Raw genomic sequence first — 20,136 nt, 5'->3', positions numbered from 1 at the left:
TTTTTTGTTTTGGTGGAAGCTGGAGAGGGGAGGCAGAGAGCAGTGGGGACCTGAAATCGTGGTATTGGGGTGGGTGAGACGGATGGGAGTTGGGGGGGACGTGCCTTCCTGGGCTCAGCCTGGGTCCCTTTGAGGTTGAAGGGGAAAGGCTGGGGCTAGAAGGACGGCAAGAGTGCCCAGGGCCTCCGGGCTCGGTGGGAGTACTCTGCAGAGAGCTCCCTCCCGCCTCACAGGAGAGAAAGGGGGAGGCAGGGAGGGGCAGGGACAGCAGGAGCCCCCAGGTCAAAGCTCCACTCCAGTGTAAAGCAGTAGCCATATTTGCCTAGAACTGGCCAGATGTTCTCTCTCTTGCACAGGCCACAAAGGCCTGTTGTGGAGGAGATCCTCTTTCTTTGGGGTCCAGTGATAGCAGGGAGCCCTGTAATATGAGGCCAGACCCCATGCTGGGAGCTGAGTCCTGGGAATGGGGAAGAGGGTTCCTGGGGAGAGGGTGGGTGAAGAAGCCTTTTTAATCATTAACCTGGTTGATTACATCTGACCTGCTGAGCCTCCCGGCTCTATTGATTTTCTCTGAAAGCGCAGCATCTGGAGCTGGTGGCTGCCCAGAGACCGGGGAGAGAGACCACGGGTAGAGAGAGGTAGGGGAAGAAGGGCAGGGAGGGGAATGGAAACCAGGCCAGGAGTGGGGGGCTGGGAAGGAGGGAGGAGACAAGGTCGGAGGGCCGGGACATTGTCAGAGGAGTTTTGGGGATGTGAGGAGGCCAGGAAGTCTAAGCAGGCACTCGGTTGGGGGGTGGGATGGGGGGGGCGCACAGCCAGCACAGCTACAGACACACCACGGAGAGCAGGAGGGAGCCAGAGAGGATCTGGCAGAGGATGAAACTGAAGTCCAGAGAAGCAGAGTGATCTGCTCAAGGTGACAAGGTCTGAACCTGCACCAAAACTGAGGTCAGTTGATTTCACTGGATTGAGGAGAGAAGATACAGAAATGAAGGCCCCTGGGGCAAGGGAGAAGCTGAGGTGATGGAAAGTCGGCAAGAGACTAGATGCAATTTACAAATTACCATTTTTCTGAAGGTGGGGACTTTCCTTTTTTTTTGCCTGTGAGGATATAGTAGACATTTAAAAAATGGCTCTGGTCTGACTGAAGGTGGGGTCAGGCCTTCAAAGGAGGAAGAAAGGGCTAAGTAGAAGTGATGCTAGAGGCCAGGCACAGTAGCTCACGCCTCAGCACTTTGGGAGGCCGAGGCAGGTGGATCACCTGGGGTCAGGAGTTCGAGACCAGCCTGGCCAACGTGGTGAAACTTCATCTCTACTAAAAATACAAAAATTAGCCCGGTGTGATAGTGCACATTTGTAATCCTAGCTACTCAGGAGACTGAGACAGGAGAATCACTTGAACCCAGGAGGTGGAGGTTGCAGTGAGCCAAGATTACACCATTGCACTCCAGCCTGGGTAACAAGAGCGAAACTCTGTCTTAAAAAAAAAAAGAAGTGATGCTAGAAAGAGCTGGACAGAAGGGAACACCAAGAAGACACCTGTCCCTCTTCACTTAGCCAAATCCAGGGCCCTGATAAGATGGGTTTTCACCAGGACATTTTATGGGGCTCCTGGTTCCCCACTGTTTCTGACAGTAGGATTCCTAGGTCTGTGTCACCTCTGAGACAGAAGGGGAGCAACATACTGGTGGCAGGGACAGAACCACACGCATGGACACTGAGGTGCCATCCTGGTCCCCACAGGTCCCCTCACCAGTACAGCTCCTAGAATAGGTCTTCTCTGAGCCGGAGGGGATAAGCCAGAGTGCTTCCTGGGAGAACAGAAAAGGAGCATTGGGCTCTGAAGACAGAGTCAGTCAGGTACACAGTGAGCAGGGGCGATGTGACGGTAGAGAGACATGGGAACGGAGACAGCACACACACCACATAGCTCTGAGATGATGTGCAAAATGTTATGACTCCATAGACTGAAACAGACACAGCATCTCTTTTCTTTTTCTTTTTTTTTTTGAGACAGAGTCTTGCTCTCGCCCAGGCCGGAGTGCAGTGGTGTGATTTCGGATCACTGCAACCTCCGCCTCCTGGGTTCAAGTGATTCTCCTGCCTCAGCCTCCCAAGCAGCTGGGATTATAGGTGCGCATCACCATACCCGGCTAATTTTTGTATTTTTAGCAGAGATGGGCTCTCACCATGATTCACCAGGCTGGTCTTGAACTCCTGACCTCAAGTGATCCACCTGCCTTAGCCTCCCAAAGTGTTGGGATTACAGGTGTGAGCCACTGTGCTGGCCTCAGACACAGCATTCTAAGGCCATGTTGAGAGTGCCAAAGGAAACTAAGATATTTTACCCCAGAATATACTACTTTGACATATTTTGAGTCGGCTCTCAGAGGGCCAGCACACAGAAGTGGCCCTGCAAAGCTGGCTTTTGAGGGAGATTTGCATCTGCAGAGAATCTGCATTGATGCCACCTGGCTTTCTCTGAGGCCCTCCCTGGTCCAAATCTAGGAAAGATTAACTGAGAGTCTGACATGTTTAAAGGTCTGCAAGAAACATCAACTGTTCTCTCTGAGGGGTGTTACCTGTGAGGTTTCATTCACACAAAAAGACCACCTTTACTGGCCTGGCCTCCTCTCCCTCCCATAACTATTTCTGCCAAAGTCCAAGTCCCCATTTTTTTTTTTTTTTTTTGAGACAGGGTCTCACTCTGTCGCCCAGGCTGGAGTGCAGTGGCATGGTCTCAGCTCACTGCAACCTCCACCTCCCAGGGTCAAGTGAGTCTCGTGCCTCAGCCTCCTGAGTAGCTGGGACTACAGGCATGTGCCACCATGCCCAGCTAATTTTTGTATTTTTAGTAGATACAGAATTTCCCCATGTTGGCCAGGCTGGTCTCAAACTCCTGACCTCATGTGATCTGCCTGCCTCAGCCTCCCAAAGTGCTGGGATTACAGGGGTGAGCCACTGCACCTGGCCCAAGCTCCCATTCTTTCTGTAACCTCAAGATGGTATAAAATCAACCATCTGGCTATTTCTTTGACTTCGTATATTTTTTGACTCCCATGCATGTTAGTTCTTCTACTAATCTGCCTTTTTTCAGTTGGTTTTTCAGCAGACCTTCAGAGGGCACAGGGAAGTGTTCCTTTGGCCCCTGCAGCACCACAGGACCCCAAGTCCTGTCTGTGGTTGTTGTGGTAACGGGTGCCAGCCTGGACCAGTCCTGCATTGTGGAGTTTCACTCTGGACATTCTAAGGGGCAGACTGTGCTGGGGGGTGAGGGATAATAAAGGTGGTGTGTCTGAAGCCTCCTGTCTATACCGTCTTTTCTCTCCCCTTTCTCTGACAGCTCAACATCCTGGTGGATACAGGCAGCAGTAACTTTGCAGTGGGTGCTGCCCCCCACCCCTTCCTGCATCGCTACTACCAGAGGCAGCTGTGAGTCCTGGGGAGAGCCCGGGGGAGGTGCCTTTTCCAAGGATCCAGGGCCAAGAAGGGTCAGGGGAGGGGTACAGAGAGAAACAGTCGATCCTTAGATTTTCTTCTTGCCAGGGAAGGGGAAGGGCGAAGAAAAGACAGTGACCAGGAGAGACAGGGTGAAGTGGGTGGTTAGAGGAGCTATACCATGGGAAAGGGTGAATTGAGAGGTAGCCAGGAAGTGCTTCAGTACTGAGACAGGGGAGCCTCCTGCGGGAGGGAAAGGAAGAAGGGCCAATAGCTCACAGAACAATCTTAGGGTGCTCATTTTCTCTGCCTGAACGGGGAGACGAAAACCCCACATCCCCTCAGTGTCTCTCAGTTCTCTGACACCACCAGCTAAGTCTAAGCTGAACAGGCCTCAGTGATAGCTCCCCTTGCTGTGTTCTTACACAGGGGCCACTCTAGGTAGCTTTGCATAGTCCAAGGACATGAAGGAAAGGGTCTTCCATAAACCCCTCTGCCTAGACCAGTATCAGGGAACTGAAAGCTGAAATATCTCCTCCATGCACCACGCAGGGTGCCACCAGTTGGATTCTGCTTACTGGTGAAAGGGGGATTGAAGAGGACTGGTGAAAGCGGGGGACTGGTGAAAGGGGGGTTGAAGTGGGCTTTAAGATAAGAGGCAGTGAGGGATAATCTGGAAGCCCCCTTAGCATAAAAGCAGGAAGAGGAAGGGATGAGAGGACACCAATGTCTGAGACATCTGTGTGTGCAAACATGAGTAGAAGCTTAAATCCTATCCTTGGATTTGTAGGCAGCTGTAAAACCCACCTTCCCTGTTTCCTCCTTTAATGTCCTGATCTAAAAGAAGCAGTCAGGGAGGAGGGTGCAGGTAGGATCGATGAAAGGACATTCATTCCAGCTCCTCATCCCAGTCCCCCACCATACACAGAAGCCCTGGTTAGTGGTGTGATTAAACACAGGTGGGGCTGCCACATGTTGAGCACGTTTCACAGAAGCGGTATGTAATACCAACCTGCTCTTCTGAGATACTTGTGCAAACCCCTTCTCTAGAACTTGCTGTAGAGGTGCCACATTCACCCTGCCTGGCACTTTCCCTACCACTCGAATGGTACCACTAGGTTCCAAGGCAGTAAGAGAGTCAATGGTTCCTTTTCTCTGGGAGCTTGATGGAGCCAGAGGGCGGAAGAGATGCCCGCTAGCTGCCCCTGCAGCAGCAGCAGCAGCAGGCACAATGCACAAAGCCCAGGCTTGTTCTTCACAGGGCCTGAGCTCAAGATCTAGGAATATGAGCAATAGAGACAGGAGACCAAGCCTCAGCAATGGTTCCCTTCATCTATTTGCAAGCCCACTTTACACTCTGTTCTGGGTGATGAGTCTAGGGATGTTTTGCTGAGCAGCCTGAAAGCACTCTAGGATTCCCCTGAGATGAGATACGGTGGCGTTTGGGAGTAGGTTTAACTGAGATCCTTATACCAGTTTACCAGTTGTGGTTATGCATCCACAGATCTCTACCTTCTTTCCACAGGTCCAGCACATACCGGGACCTCCGGAAGGGTGTGTATGTGCCCTACACCCAGGGCAAGTGGGAAGGGGAGCTGGGCACCGACCTGGTAAGCATCCCCCATGGCCCCAACGTCACTGTGCGTGCCAACATTGCTGCCATCACTGAATCAGACAAGTTCTTCATCAACGGCTCCAACTGGGAAGGCATCCTGGGGCTGGCCTATGCTGAGATTGCCAGGGTGAGAGGAACAGGGCTTGGCCCTATACACTGTATGCACACTGCACGCACAGCACACTACACAGAGAAGGAATTAGAAGAGAGAAGGGGAATTAGCGGAAGGAGGGAAACAATCAGTTTAAAGGATTATTTAATGGGTATAGGGTGGCAGTCTAAATTTTAGCCCTATAGAGGGCAGAACTACAGTGACAGAAGCTGTGATAGGTACAGGAATAGGCTGTGGTTTCTGTGTACTCTAAGATCTTTTTTTTTTTGAGACGGAGTTTCATTCTTGTTGCCCAAGCTGAAGTGCAATGGCGCAATCTTGGCTCACTGCAACCTCCGCCTCCTGGGTTCAAGCGATTTTCCTGCCTCAGCCTCCCGAGTAGCTGGGATTATAGGCACCCACCATCACGCCCAGCTATTTTTTTTTATTTTTAGTAGAAATGGGGTTGCATCATGTTAGCCAGGCTGGTCTCAAACTTCTGACCACAGGTGATCCGCTCACCTCGGCCTCCCTAAGTGCTGGGATTACAGGCATAAGCCACTGCGCCCGGCCACTCTAAGATCTTTAATAAAGGCCCCCATAAATCTGAAGCAGGTTAGGCATAGGGGGATCAAAGATATATGAACCTGGCCGGGTGCGGTGGCTCACGCCTGTAATCCCAGCACTTTGGGAGGCTGAGGCAAGCAGATCACGTGAAGTCAGAAGTTCAAGACCAGCCTGACCAACATGGTGAAACCCCATCTCTACTAAAAACACAAAAATTAGCTGGGCATATTGGCGCATGCCTGTAATCCCAGCTGCTCAGGAGGCTGAGGCATGAGAATCACTTGAACCCAGGAGGTGAAGGTTGCAGTGAGCTGAGATTAAGCCACTGCACTCCAGCCTGGGCAACGAGAGCCAAACTCTGTCTCAAAAAAAAAAAAAAATCTATGATTCTGTGAACCCATCAATACTGTCCTGTTTGCATTGCCAGGGCTCCTGCTAATCCTTCCTCTGCCAAATCTCAGTGCCTTAAGATGGTCTTTCCCAAGGACCATCCCCCAAGCCTTCAAATTTGCCTTCCAGTTTAGACAGGAAGTTGGCCTCTGTCTTTAGGTCCGTATGAGGACTCACTCCTTGTCTCTTTCTGCCAAAGCCTGATGACTCCCTGGAGCCTTTCTTCGACTCTCTGGTAAAGCAGACCCACGTTCCCAACCTCTTCTCCCTGCAGCTTTGTGGTGCTGGTTTCCCCCTCAACCAGTCTGAAGTGCTGGCCTCTGTCGGAGGGAGCATGGTGAGTAGGTCCTCAGAGAGGGGAGGTCCTGGCATTGAGGGAGAGATGGGTGCCATCCTCCCCACTCCCTGAAAGCTACACCATAGTTTTGGCTCTGATACTCAGAATCAGGAGGATCCTCTTTATATTCCCTACCCTCACTTTATTTTTCCATTCTTTTCTTCTTTGAGTTATTCTAGAAAGGAATCAAGGCACCTATGGTAAACTTAGAAAGAAAGGCAATTAGGAAAATTTCAAAGGAAATGAAAATAAGACTTGTTGAATTTAAATTATTCAGTTTGATGGTCAGAAGGCAGAGATATAAAGAAGTTTGTCTATTTATTAATTAATTAGAACAATGGTGAATGGTTCTCCAATAAGCAGAGAAAATAAAACTTATAATATAAACAAATAACCATTCATTCAACATTTATTGTGGCAGTTTAGATTTAAATAACTTTATATCAAGGGCTGTATGATTCTGAAACAAATAATCAAAAATCCCAGAAAGTCTTTTCTCCTGAACACATTTAAGAAACTAGGTATCACTTTGGGCATGATTTGTTTAGAAGCAGGAAGATGAAAAGGGTAGCCTGTAGAAGACCTTGCCACCCCAAGAAATCATTGCTCTTATTGCTTGGTCATTGAGGGACTCACTCTCCTTCTGTGCCAGGACACAGGTACCTGCCTTTTTTTTCCCCTAGATCATTGGAGGTATCGACCACTCGCTGTACACAGGCAGTCTCTGGTATACACCCATCCGGCGGGAGTGGTATTATGAGGTGATCATTGTGCGGGTGGAGATCAATGGACAGGATCTGAAAATGGACTGCAAGGAGGTAATAAAACCAAGGGAGACCCAGGGAACGTAAAGCGGTAGGCAGTACAATGTGAAGGAAGCCTCTGGTTATGATGTTGAGAGGATGAGGCAGAAGTAATAGGACCTGCAGAAAGGGTTGGAAGTTGAGCCTAGAACAGTCAGGGGCTTAATGGTCACACAGCAGGATCTGAGGTTTGGGGCCTAGGGACTGGTAGTGAAAAAAAACAAAAAATGGAACTAGCTCTGATGTCTGGACTCTAGTCACTGCCTTGCAGCAAGTCTTTTGTGAGACAGGGTGATACAATGAAGAGTCTGTCTTTGGAGTCTGGAAGACCCAGATCTGAATGTAGCTCTGATTTCTACTAGCTATGTACCCTTAGGCCAGTTACTATTCTGTGTTTCAGTTTCCTTATCTGCAAAACAAGTAAAAACAACTTGCTCAGAATATCAGAGATAATGTATAAAGTGTTTATCTCTGTGGTTGGCAGTACTCAATAAAAGGTAAATCATTTATGTCTTCCTTCCCTAGATTCTTATGTATGTTAAATTAGAATAGATATAAATGTACTAAGAAAAGTTAAAAGCAGCCGGGGGTGGTAGCTCATACCAGTAATCCCAGCACTTTGGGAGGCCAAGGCAGGGCAGATCATTTGAGGTCAGGAATTTGAGACCAGCCTGGCCAACACGGTGAAACCCCATCTCTACTAAAAATAACCAGGTGTGGTGGCAGGCACCTGTAGTCCCAGCTACTTGGGAGGCTGAGGCAAAAGAATGGTTTGAACCCAGGAGGCAGAGGTTACAGTGATCCAAGATCACACCACTGCACTCCAGCCTGGGTGACAGAGCTAGACTCCGTCTCAAAAAAAAAAAAAAAAAAAAGAAAGGAAGAAAAGTTAAAAGCACTATACAGGATATTTTTATTTTCAAGTTTGGAGACTACCTGCCAACCCAAGATAACAACAATAAACATTTACCGAGTGCCTTTTATCTTCTGGGCACGATTCTAAGTGCTTTAAATTGTTCATTTATTTAATCCTTACAATAACCCTTTCAGGTAGGTACTATTTTTATCCTCACTTTAGAGATGAAGAAACTGAGGCACAGAGGTTAACTTGTCCAAGCAAGTACACTTAGAAGGTGCCAAAGCCAAGAGGCCAACCCAGCCGCGGCCCCAGCAATAACCTCCTACTGCCCAGAGCCCAGCATCAAAAACCTTTTGCTCTTCTACCTCTCTTTTTCCCCTTAGTACAACTATGACAAGAGCATTGTGGACAGTGGCACCACCAACCTTCGTTTGCCCAAGAAAGTGTTTGAAGCTGCAGTCAAATCCATCAAGGCAGCCTCCTCCGTGAGTGGACTAAGGATGGGGGTAAAAGAGATGGTACAGTGTCAGAGGGAGGTGGTGAGAGTCACATTCTTCAGCAACAGCCAAGATGTCTGCACTTAGACCCTTCTACTCAGAGCTCTTAAAACACTCTTCCCCTCGCCAGGCGTGGTGGTTCACGCCTGTAATCCCAGCACTTTGGGAGGCCAAGGTGGGCAGATCACTAGGTCAGGAGTTCAAGACCAGCCTGACCAACATGGTGAAACCCCATCTCTACTAAAAGTACAAAAATTAGCTGGGTTGGTGTTGCGAGCCTGTAATCCTAGCTACTCGGGGGGCTGAGACAGGAGAATCGCTTGAACCCAGGAGGTGGAGGTTGCGGTAAGCCATGATCACACCACTGCACTCCAGCCTGGGCAACAGAGTAAGACTCTGTTTAAAAAAAAAAAAAAAACAACTCTTCCCCCTCTTTAAGGCTGTCACTTTGCTCATCACACAATCTCCCTGGTACAAAAGTTTGACATCACACTCCCACTCTCTTCCTGTAATTCTTTGGTTGGTTTATCCCTCCCCACTTTGGATATTTCACTGGAAAAGCAAATGAAGGGCCCAGTTAATGTATCCGAACATGGGAGGGGTGAGATGATAAAGAGTCTTTTCCTCATTGTTACCCCTTCTTGTCAATGCAGACAGAGAAGTTCCCTGACGGTTTCTGGCTAGGAGAGCAGCTGGTGTGCTGGCAAGCAGGCACCACCCCTTGGAACATTTTCCCAGTCATCTCACTCTACCTAATGGGTGAGGTTACCAACCAGTCCTTCCGCATCACCATCCTTCCGCAGGTATGTCCCAGCCTGAGTCAGGGGGATCTCTCTTAAAAGTACACACTGGGAGACAGTGAGCAGGTATGGCTTGCCAGAACTTGGAAGACAAAACAGATGAGTAGTGTCCAGTGGTAAAGGGGTCTTAGAAAACCTGTTAGAGCTCAGGGATGGTAAAGGGAAGGGCACAGATGCCTACAAGGCAGAGATGGGGTGAAAGAGAGTGAGGAAGACACTCACCCTGTGATTGCTTAACCCTAGCAATACCTGCGGCCAGTGGAAGATGTGGCCACATCCCAAGACGACTGTTACAAGTTTGCCATCTCACAGTCATCCACGGGCACTGTTATGGGAGCTGTTATCATGGAGGGCTTCTACGTTGTCTTTGATCGGGCCCGAAAACGAATTGGCTTTGCTGTCAGCGCTTGCCATGGTGAGAGTGCCAGGGCTGAGGGTTTGGGGTCAGTCTCTCCATATTTTCCTTGTCAAACAACAGTTAGTATACCTGGGCCTGTCAGTTTAGAGGAGGATAGTAACAGTTGCCTCAAACCCAAGTCAACAATTGTGCAAAAGTTAGTGTCAATGCTCATCCTTTTTTGTACTGCCTGCCATGACCACTGCCTGGATTGGTAACCTCTGTTGGAAACCGAGAGCAGCAAGAGCTACCTGTGTACCCTGGGAAGCTCTTGATGCAAGGGTAGCAGGCTGAGCCTATAGTGACCCTGTCAGCTGCCACATGGTGAGGTTGAATGCTACTTCAGAAAGGTGGCAGGGTTTTGCAGTTGAATTTCAGCAGCAGAAAGTAAGTTTACTAGGTGTGGCTTTTGGTCAATTCAGAACTACTGACTTGTAGTTATCACTCCTACCGGCTGGGTATACAAGGGCGGGCTGCTACTCCCAGTGACTTGGGAGGGGAGACAGGCCTCCACCTGGTGCTGGCTTCCCGGCCTGCTCCTAAATATCTCCTGGAAAGGAGATTGGAAAGCTTCTGCATGGGCTAATTTCAAGGCCTCACTATCAGGAAGTTCTTTTTGTTATGTAACCCAAACTGCTCTATGACAATGACAGCTGTCCATTCACATTTACCCTCTCCCCAGTGCACGATGAGTTCAGGACGGCAGCGGTGGAAGGCCCTTTTGTCACCCCGGACATGGAAGACTGTGGCTACAACATTCCACAGACAGATGAGTCAACTCTCATGACCATAGCCTATGTCATGGCTGCCATCTGCGCCCTCTTCATGCTGCCACTCTGCCTCATGGTGTGTCAGTGGCGCTGCCTCCGCTGCCTGCGCCAGCAGCATGATGACTTTGCTGATGACATCTCCCTGCTGAAGTGAGGAGGCCCATGGGCAGAAGATAGAGATTCCCCTGGACCACACCTCTGTGGTTCACTTTGGTCACAAGTAGGAGACACAGATGGCACCTGTGGCCAGAGCACCTCAGGACCCTCCCCACCCACCAAATGCCTCTGCCTTGATGGAGAAGAAGGAAAAGGCTGGCAAGGTGGGTTCCAGGGACTGTACCTGTAGGAAATAGAAAAGAGAAGAAAGAAGCACTCTGGTGGCGGGAATACTCTTGGTCACCTCAAATTTAAGTTGGGAAATTCTGCTGCTTGAAACTTCAGCCCTGAACCTTTGTCCACCATTCCTTTAAATTCTCCAACCCAAAGTATTCTTCTTTTCTTAGTTTCAGAAGTACTGGCATCACACCCAGGTTACCCTGGCATGTGTCCCTGTGGTACCCTGGCAGAGAAGAGACCAAGCTTGTTTCCCTGCTGGCCAAAGTCAGTAGGAGAGGATGCACAGTTTGCTATTTGCTTCAGAGACAGGGACTGTATAAACAAGCCTAACATTGGTGCAAAGATTGCCTCTTGAATTAAAAAAAAAAAAACTAGATTGAATATTTATACAAATGGGGGCGGCTGGAAAGAGGAGGAGAGGGAGTACAAAGACAGGGAATAGTGGGATCGAAGCTAGGAAAAGCAGAAACACAACCACTCACCAGTCCTAGTTTTAGACCTCATCTCCAAGATAGCATCCCATCTCATAAGATGGGTGTTGTTTCAATGTTTTCTTTTCTGTGGTTGCAGCCTGACCAAAAGTGAGATGGGAAGGGCTTATCTAGCCAAAGAGCTCTTTTTTTAGCTCTCTTAAATGAAGTGCCCACTAAAAAGTTCCACTTAACACATGAATTTGTACCATATTAATTTCACTTGTCTCTACTTGAACCCTTATTCTACATATGATAGGTAGCACCAAAATATCCTAACCCCCTAAGCTCCAGGTGCCCTTTGAGAGAGCAACTGGACTATATAGCAGGGCTGGGCTCTGTCTTCCTGGTCACAGGTTCACTCTTTCCCCCAAATCTTCCTCTGGAGCTTTGCAGCCAAGGTGCTAAAAGGAATAGGTAGGAGACCTCTTCCTCCTAATCCTTAAAAGCATAATGTTGAAGATTCATTCAACAGCTGATGCCCTACAACCCCTGCCTGGATTTCTTCCTATTAAGCTATAAGAAGTAGCAAGATCTTTACATAATTCAGAGTGGTTTCATTGCCTTCCTGCCCTCTCTAATGGCCCCTCCATTTATTTGACTAAAGCATCACACAGTGGCACTAGTATTATATCAGGAGTATGAGAAATACAGTGCTTTCTGGCTCTAACATCATTGCCTTCAGTATCAAGGCTGCCTGGAGAAAGGATGGCAGCTTCAGGGCTTCCTTATGTTCTCCACCACAAGAGCTCCTTGATGAAGGCCATCTTTTTCCCCTATCCTGCTCTCCCCTCCCAGCTCCTAATGGTACGTGGGTACCCAGGCTGGTTCTTGGGCTAGGTGGTGGGGACCAAGTTCATTACTTCCCTATCAGTTCTAGCATAGTAAACTGCGGTATTAGTGTTAGTGGGAAGAGCTGGATTTTCCTGGTATACCCACTGCATCCTACTCGTATCTGGTCAACACGCTGCTTCCAGGTATAGGACCTGCCAAGTGTGGAATTACCTGATAAGGGAGAAGGAAATACAAGGAGGGCCTCTGGTGTTCCTGGCCTCAGCCAGCTGCCCACAAGCCATAAACCAATAAAACAAGAATATTGAGTCAGTTTTTTATCTGGGTTCTCTTCATTCCCACTGCACTTGGTGCTGCTTTGGCTGACTGGGAACACCCCATAACTACAGAGCCTGACAGGAAGACTGGAGACTGTCCACTTCTAGCTCGGAACTGACTGTGTAAATAAACTTCCAGAACTGCTACCATGAAGTGAAAATGCCACATTCTGCTTTATAATTTCTACCCGTGTTGGGAAAAACTGGCTTTTTCCCAGCCCTTTCCAGGGCATAAAATTCAACCCCTTTAATAGCAAGTCCCATCAGCCTATTATTTTTTTTAAAGAAAACTTGCACTTGTTTTTCTTTTTACAGTTACTTCCTTCCTACCCCAAAACTATAAGTGTAAAAAAGTCTTAACAGCTTCTTGCTTGTAAAAATATGTATTATACATCTCTATTTTTAAATTCTCCTGAAAAATGACTGTCCCATTCTCCACTCACTGTATTTGGGGCCTTTCCCATTGGTCTGCATGGCTTTTATCCTTGCAGGCCAGTGGACAGAGGGAGAAGGGAGAACAGGGGTGGCCAACACTTGTGTTGCTTTCTGACTGATCCTGAACAAGAAATAGTAACACTGAGGTGCTCGCTCCCATGCACAACTCTCCAAAACACTTATCCTGCTAGAATGGGCTTTCTAGGATCTTTACTGGGAAGCAGTTAAGCCCCCTCCTCACCACTTCCTTTTTTTTTTTCTTTACTCCTTTGGCTTCAGAGGATTTTGAAAAAGAAACAATATGCTTTACACTCATTTCCAATTTCTAAATTTTCAAGGGATACTGAAAAATACGGCAGGTGGCCTAAGGCTGCTATAAAGTTGAGGGGAGAGGAAATCTTAAGATTACAAGATAAAAAATGAATCCCCTAAACGAAAAGAACAATGGAACTGGTCTTCCATTTTGCCACCTTTCCTGTTCATGACAGCTACTAACCTGGAGACAGTAACATTTCATTAACCAAAGAAAGTGGGTCACCTGACCTCTGAAGAGCTGAGTACTCAGGCCACTCCAATCACCCTACAAGATGTCAAGGAGGTCCCAGGAAGTCCAGCTCCTTAAACTGATGCTAGTCAATAAACCTGGGCAAGTGAGGCAAGAGAAATGAGAAAGAATCCATCTGTGAGGTGACAGGCAGGGATGAAAGACAAAGAAGGAGAGGAGTATCAAAAGCAGAGAGGAGATCATTTAGTTGGGTCTGAAAGGAAAAGTCTTTGCTATCTGACATGTATTGCTAGTACCTGTAAGCATTTTAGGTCCCATAATGGAAAAAAAAATCAGCTATTGGTAGTATAATAATGTCCTTTGCCTGGAGTCAGTTTTTTAAAAAAGTTAACTCTTAGTTTTTACTTGTTTAATTCTAAAAGAGAAGGGAGCTGAGGCCATTCTCTGTAGGAGTAAAGATAAAAGAATAGGAAAAGATTCAAAGCTCTAACAGAGTCACAGCTTTCCCAGGTATAAACCTAAAATTAAGAAGTACGACAGGCAGAGGTGGAAAATGATCTAGTTCCTGATAGCTACCCATAGAGCAAGTGATTGATAAATTTGAAATCCAAACTGTTTTCTTAGTATCACTTTGGTCTCCATTGTTCCCAGGACAGGAAATATGTCCCCCATAACTTTCTTGCTTCAAAAATTAAAATCCAGCATCCCAAGATCATTCTGCAACTAATTTTGCACAGACATCTCCTCACCCCAGTGCCTGTCTGGAGCTCACCCAAGGTCACCCAACAACTTGGTTGTGAACCAACTGCCTTAACCTTCAGGGGGAGGGGGATTAGCTAGACTAGGAGACCAGAAGTGAATGGGAAAGGGTGAGGACTTCACAATGTTGGCTGGTCAGAGCTTGATTAGAAGCCAAGCCAGTGGCAGCAAAGGAAGGCTTGGCCCAGGAAAAACCTGTGGGTTGTGCTAATTTCTATCCAGAAAATAGATTGGACAGAAGCTTGTGGGGTGCATGGAGGAACTGGGACCTGGTTATGTTGTTATTCTCGGACTGTGAATTTTGGTGATGTAAAACAGAATATTCTGTAAACCTAACGTCTGTATAAATAATGAGCGTTAACACAGTAAAATATTCAATAAGAAGTCAAACTACTAGGGTTACTTTTTTTTCCTCAATCAGAGTCTCATTTTATCCATTTGGAGTAGAGTGGCTAAAACAATACTGAGGCTTCTGGAGCCTTTCAGTAAGCAAGGCATCTGGTTGGACAGTGGGTGAGCACCAGGCTTTAAATCTGCATACATGAGCCTTAAGAAAATGGACTAGAGGCTGAGCCAAACCAAAGCAGAATGGCCTTAGAGCAACAGCAGGTTCCTAGGTGGTTTTTATATTATATTTGAAAACAGCCCTGGGCAGGGATATCATAATTTCAGGCCAAACTAAACATCATCTTCCCTACAATCTGCATCCCCCCAAAGGAATTGCAAGATGAGGGGGAACAGACTGTTTCTGCATAATATACATACTTTCATTTACGAACATTGGAATACAGACTTTCTATACACACATTACCTATATAATAAAAATGTACATGGCATGAGTATATGTCACTGTATAAATATAGAGTTGTAGAAATCTTGAACCCGCGCTTCCTGTTCACATCAGTTTCTCTTCTTCTTCCTCCCCAGTCAGGTCCGTCATTTAAGAGTTGGACAAAAGGGACAAGTGTCATTTGTGTTGGTCTGGGCCCAGAATTTTATACACTGGAAAGAAAGAAAGACACACCTCAGGTTTATCTGGAAAGATAAAGGGAAGGAAGGAGAGAATGCCAATAAGGTTCAACAAGGCCTAAGTCAGAGAAGTTCTTACACTGAGGTACAAGAGGGGCTTTTTTTTCTTTTCTCTTTTTTCTTTTTTCTTTTTTTTCCTTTTCAGACAGAGTCTCCCTCTATTGACCAGGCTGGAGTGCAGTGGTGCGATCTCAGCTCACTGGAATCTCTGCTTCCTGGGTTCAAGTTATTCTCCTGCCTCAGCCTCCCGAGTAGCTGGGATTACAGGCAGGCGTTCACCACTATTCCCGGCTAATTTTTGTATTTTTAGTAGAGATGGGGTTTCACTTTGTTGGCCAGGCTGGTCTCAAACTCTGGCCTCAAGTGATCTGCCTGCCTCAGCCTCCCAAAGTGCTGGGATTACAGGTGTGAGCCACCGCGTCCGGCCCCAAGAAGGGCTATTCAATGGCTCTTACCCTAAAAGAATCCTCAGTGCAAGTGAACCTGTCCTTTTTAAGAGGAACATTAACAATGAGCTGATGAAAGTGTTCATGATGCTGCTATTTGTTGAATGTCTAGTGTGGCTTGCTCCCCCTTAGGATCTATTTTGCCTGAGATGAGCGTCTCTGTTCTAATACCTGACACCCTCAAATCTTATTCAGGAATTTTTCTTACCAAGAATTTAGATGTAAATTCAGTTTCTACCTCTTGGAAAAGCAAAATGAACAAAACAAAATGGTTAAGAGGGAATCATCCCTGCTACTAAGAGACTTAACTCTGCCTGGCAACATGAAAAAATAGGAATGACTCGTCAGCCTGTGAAGATAATCTCTACCCGGCAAGCCTTCCAAGCTATTCTGTAATGGAGTTACTAATCTCATACTCAGCTCCTCCATTCCATTCCTCTCATCTAGGCAAAGTCTTCTGACAATGCTGTATTTTGAACAATAGTTAGATATGTGGGATTATCACTCATTGTCAATTTTCCAAGAAAGTGATTTAGTGCTCATTATGAATTGCTTATCCAGTCCCCTGAAGGGAATGGGGTAAAAAGTTGAGAGATCCTAACTGCAGTATTCTGAATTCTGCTAATGTTTAAGCCACAATTTACTGAAAACCTTATGATTAGACATTAGAGACCAGGTGCAGTGGCTCACGCATGTAATCCCAGCACTTTGGGAGGCTGAGGCAGGAGGATCACCTGAGCCCAGGAGTTTGAGACCAGCCTAGGCAACATAACAAGACCTTGTCTCTACTGAAAAAGGAAAAAAAATTAGCTGGGCATGATGGCATGTACCTGTAGTCTCAGCTACTAGAGCCTGAAGCATCTTGAGCCTAGGAGATTGAGGCTGTAGTGAGCTATAATCATGCCACTGCATTCCAGTCTGGGCAACAGAATAAAACCCTGTCTCAAAAGACAAACAAAAAAAGGCTGGGTGCGGTAGCTCACGCCTGTACTCCCAACACTTTGGGAGGCCGAGACGGGCGGATCACAAGGTCAGGAGTTTGAGACCAGCGTGGCCAATATGGTGAAACCCCGTCTCTACTAAAAACACAAAAATTAGCCAGGCGTGTTGGCGGGCGCCTGTAGTCCCAGCTACTCAGGAGGCTGAGGCAGGAGAATCACTTGAACCTGAGAGGTGGAGGTTGCAGTGAGCTGAGATCGCACCACTGCACTCCAGCCTGGGCAACAGAGCAAGACTCTGTCTAAAAAAAAAAAAAAAAAAGCACCAACACAGTAAAAGAGAAGTTATTTTAGCTATCAGGAAAAAAAGAGTAGAAAATGAGAAAGAAAAATTATTTTAGCTGTCAGAAGAGAAAGTGTAGACAATGAGGAAAGTCTGTAACACCTACCTCCTTGTGCAATACATGGGTACACGCCATTGGATGCAGCTCACTGGGCTGGACGAGTTTCTGGCACATTAGACATAGCTTACAGGTGGCTGGAGCCTGTAGAACAGAGGTGGCATGGTCAAAAGGTAAGGAACCTCTGGGTCTCCTTGCCTTTTATGCCCATAATTCCATGTAGCAAAAAGATTTATATCAAAAGAAATAAAAATCCAAATATAGATTCTTGCCTAAAATATTTGCATTTTCCCAGTAGGGCTGCAAATAACCCAACTGATGGTTTCTTCCTGCACTCCACCTGTAAACCCACTCCTTCCTCACCTCCAGCTTCTCCATATCACAGTGTTCAAAGAAAAAGAGTCTTACATGTGAAGACCTTCCAGGATATGAAACTTGGGCAGAAGGCAAGAACATTGGGGTACTGATTTGAGCCAGTGGAGCAGGGAACAAGGCCCGGATGCGACCAAGTGGCTGTAGGTAGAAACATTGTCAGAGGAAGGGAAGAGAGTCTGAGTAACAGAGCATATCACAAAAATCACTTATTTCCCAGTCCAGCAAAGGAAAAAAGCAGACTAGCCACCTCTGACTGGAATGCTTCTTCCCTCCCCACATTTTTCTGAAATCTACCTCTTCCCCAGCCCTCAGCAGGCCTCAGTTCTCTCCCACGTGGCTTTTCTCACCTGAGTACTTGCTGCCACCCGCTCATGCTCTGCCAGTCGTGCAGCAACCAACTGGATAAGTTCCTCCATGGTCAGGCCTGCCATGGTGGTACGTGCTGTCTTGATCTGCTGAAGAATGTTGGTCATCTGGGCCCTGAGAAAGAAAAATGTTGAGGGAGAGAAAGCCTACACTATACCCACAGGGAACACCCATGTAACCTCCTCTATTTTAACCCATAAGCATTTCTCTGATAAAGACATCTGAATCAGTCCTTGAAGATACTTACTTATTGCACTGTGGGAACCGAGTCAGCAGCTTCTCCAGGATCTTCTCCAGTTTGTCTACTGGTTGGGGCCGGGGAGTTTCAGTAGAAGCCTTAACACCGCCCAAGCCTGGGGGAGGCGGGATGGAGGCGGCAGGGGGCATGTGTGGACCGTGGGGGCTGACAAGGGAACCCAAGCCAGGGCTGTTTCTGCCATGGGAGCCAGGAAGGGATGAGGAAGGCTGGTTGGGCTGGGAAAGGGCAGGGTTCAGGATTGGGAAAGACAAGGAGCGGGGATCTGCACTGGGCATAACCATGGGCATTGTGACCTGCCCAATGGAGAAGGGCATCCGAGGAGCCAGAGAGGGACTGGGTTGGAACACCTGAAGCATGAAGTCTGTCTGCAGAGGAGAAGAGGTAGAGGATGAGAGAGAAAGGAAGAAAAAAAAGTTTACAAAACTGGAGAAGAAATCAATGAACAACTCTTGCATTGAATAGGGATGATCCCAATATCTTCATAAAAAGAACACGTAGAAGACTCTGCTTCTGCTACCAACACAGAAAGGTGAACTTCCCCCCAAAGCCAGCTCTCTTACCTCTGATGGGGGTGGAGGTAAAGTGGGAGTAGGGATTTGAGGAAGGCTGCTCAGCTTGGCTCCATTCCTCACTAACTGGATATGACTATTAAATTGGTCCTTAAAAAAAAAAAAAAAAAAAAAAAGAAGGTTATTTTTACTGCTGAACTGACTGAGGCTCTCTAGAAAGACAGCACCATCCATTATCAGGAAAACTATTAAAGGAATAGTAGTTGCATTGCCCTAAATGGCAATGCAAAAGGCTATCTCCCGATTGCGGGAAGTGTTGAGCACAGACTAACACTGACTGAATCATGACTCATAAATACACTTACACGAACATTCTTTTTCATTATCCGAACTCCATTCAGTCTTGTCTCCCACTCCTGTTTGGAACGAACTGTCTCCAGTGTTGGGGGAGTTGACCTTTCAAGAAACCAACAGGAATTTACAGATTTAAAGAAAGCCCTGCTGGGCACAGTGACTCACGCCTGTAATCCCAGCACTTTGAGAGGCCAAGGCAGGCAGATCACTTGAGCTCAGGAGTTCCAGACCAGCCTGGGCAATGTGGCTAAACCCTGTCTCTTAAAGAAATGCAAAATTAGCTAGGTGTGGTGGCTCGCGCCTATAGTCCCAGCTACTTGGGAGGCTGAGGTAGGAGGATGGCTTGTGCTCAGGAGCCAGAGGCTGCAGTGAGCCAAGATGGTACCACTGCACTACAGAGGGAGACCCTGTCTAAAAAAAAAAAAAAAAAGTCCAATTCCTAATTCTCTGAGATAGCAAAAGCAAAATAGTAGCTGGCTAACTGCCGTTGAGAAAAAGAGGTGGAAGCAGGTGCAGGAGAAGCCCAAGACTCTAATTCCTTTGCCTCACTTTAACTCCAGTATCTTTTCAGTATTTGAGAAAGAGAACCAACAACAGAGAGAACGTTCTTGTCTGCCTGAAAATGCCACAGGGGTCCTCCAAGTTCCATGGCAGAAAGAAAATAAATGACTACATAGGAAATGAATCTCCAAAGACCAGTGTTATGCTTTGATAGGTTAACAGATGCTGGTTATTTTTTATTTTTTAGAGACAGGGTCTCACTGTCGCCTAGGCTGGAGTGCAGTGGTGCAATCAAAGCTCACTGCAGCCTCAACCTCCTGGGCACAAGTCATCCTCCTGCCTCGATCTCCCAAAGTGCTGGGATTACAGGAACATGCTATTATATCTGGCTTTAACAGATAGTGTTTATCCAAATGGAAACAAAACATTAAAAAACGCAAAACTTTAAAACTGCAGAAGCGAAGAGTTAGAGTACAGAACTTTAGAATGTGGGAAGAAAAATCACTGAGCAATTGCTACTGCAGACAGAGATAGCCTTAAAATTCCTGTGCAGATAGAATAAGTGCCAGACTAGCTGGCCTAGGAATTAAAAAACTAAACAAACAAACTGCAAGACAATTAAAGCTCTAGAATGGAACGGTACTTACTTGAGGTAAGTAAGGTGCAATTCTGCCTCTTTTTCTGCTTCTTCTAGTTTCAGTACCAGTAACTCTTTCCGGCTCTCTAGTGATAAGATCTAAGGAAGCCACACACATATAAATATTTTATTAATTTTACATA

At 46.9% G+C, this 20,136-nt stretch overlaps 3 protein-coding genes across 4 annotated transcripts in view; 2 read left to right on the top strand and 1 right to left on the bottom strand.

The window, feature by feature from the left end:
* The window catches only part of BACE1 (beta-secretase 1), a 29,854-nt gene extending 15,286 nt beyond the window's left edge, over positions 1-14,568 (top strand). The window contains exons 2-9 of the mRNA XM_033206837.1: positions 3,344-3,432; positions 4,964-5,180; positions 6,301-6,438; positions 7,122-7,256; positions 8,484-8,585; positions 9,251-9,400; positions 9,641-9,812; positions 10,477-14,568. Coding sequence (XP_033062728.1) covers positions 3,344-3,432; positions 4,964-5,180; positions 6,301-6,438; positions 7,122-7,256; positions 8,484-8,585; positions 9,251-9,400; positions 9,641-9,812; positions 10,477-10,718 — 1,245 coding nt within the window. The 3' untranslated portion in view covers positions 10,719-14,568. The remainder of the gene's footprint in view (positions 1-3,343; positions 3,433-4,963; positions 5,181-6,300; positions 6,439-7,121; positions 7,257-8,483; positions 8,586-9,250; positions 9,401-9,640; positions 9,813-10,476) is intronic.
* LOC117081152 lies at positions 11,866-14,568 on the top strand. Its single transcript, XM_033206840.1, has 2 exons — positions 11,866-12,347; positions 13,520-14,568. Exons 1-2 carry the CDS (start codon positions 12,012-12,014, stop codon positions 13,580-13,582), a joined length of 399 nt encoding a protein of 132 aa, XP_033062731.1. The 5' UTR covers positions 11,866-12,011; the 3' UTR covers positions 13,583-14,568.
* A 9-nt stretch (positions 14,569-14,577) lies between these two features.
* Positions 14,578-20,136, bottom strand: part of RNF214 (ring finger protein 214) — a 57,891-nt gene continuing 52,332 nt past the window's right edge. The window contains exons 8-15 of one of the 2 annotated variants that reach the window (XM_033206830.1): positions 20,004-20,092; positions 18,867-18,957; positions 18,553-18,651; positions 17,981-18,357; positions 17,715-17,847; positions 17,401-17,505; positions 17,041-17,136; positions 14,578-15,180 (exon numbers count right to left, since the gene is read on the bottom strand). In XM_033206830.1, coding sequence (XP_033062721.1) covers positions 15,115-15,180; positions 17,041-17,136; positions 17,401-17,505; positions 17,715-17,847; positions 17,981-18,357; positions 18,553-18,651; positions 18,867-18,957; positions 20,004-20,092 — 1,056 coding nt within the window. In that variant the 3' untranslated portion in view covers positions 14,578-15,114. The remainder of the gene's footprint in view (positions 15,181-17,040; positions 17,137-17,400; positions 17,506-17,714; positions 17,848-17,980; positions 18,358-18,552; positions 18,652-18,866; positions 18,958-20,003; positions 20,093-20,136) is intronic. The other variant, XM_033206829.1, reaches the window with a different exon arrangement.

The sequence above is a fragment of the Trachypithecus francoisi genome, unplaced genomic scaffold (assembly GCF_009764315.1).
Source record: "Trachypithecus francoisi isolate TF-2019V2 unplaced genomic scaffold, Tfra_2.0 Lachesis_group8, whole genome shotgun sequence".
NCBI classification, from domain to species: Eukaryota; Metazoa; Chordata; class Mammalia; order Primates; family Cercopithecidae; genus Trachypithecus; species Trachypithecus francoisi.
The sequence above is the reverse complement of the archived record's forward strand: the minus strand, read 5'-3'. Positions and strand labels throughout refer to the sequence as shown.

Coding starts and splice junctions, on each gene's coding strand:
- LOC117081152 (XM_033206840.1), top strand. CDS start 12,012: ATGAGAAATACAGTGCTTTCTGGCTCTAACATCATTGCCTTCAGTATC. Junction 12,348..13,519: donor GGTCAACACGCTGCTTCCAG/GTATAGGACCTG, acceptor AGGAGGTCCCAG/GAAGTCCAGCTCCTTAAACT.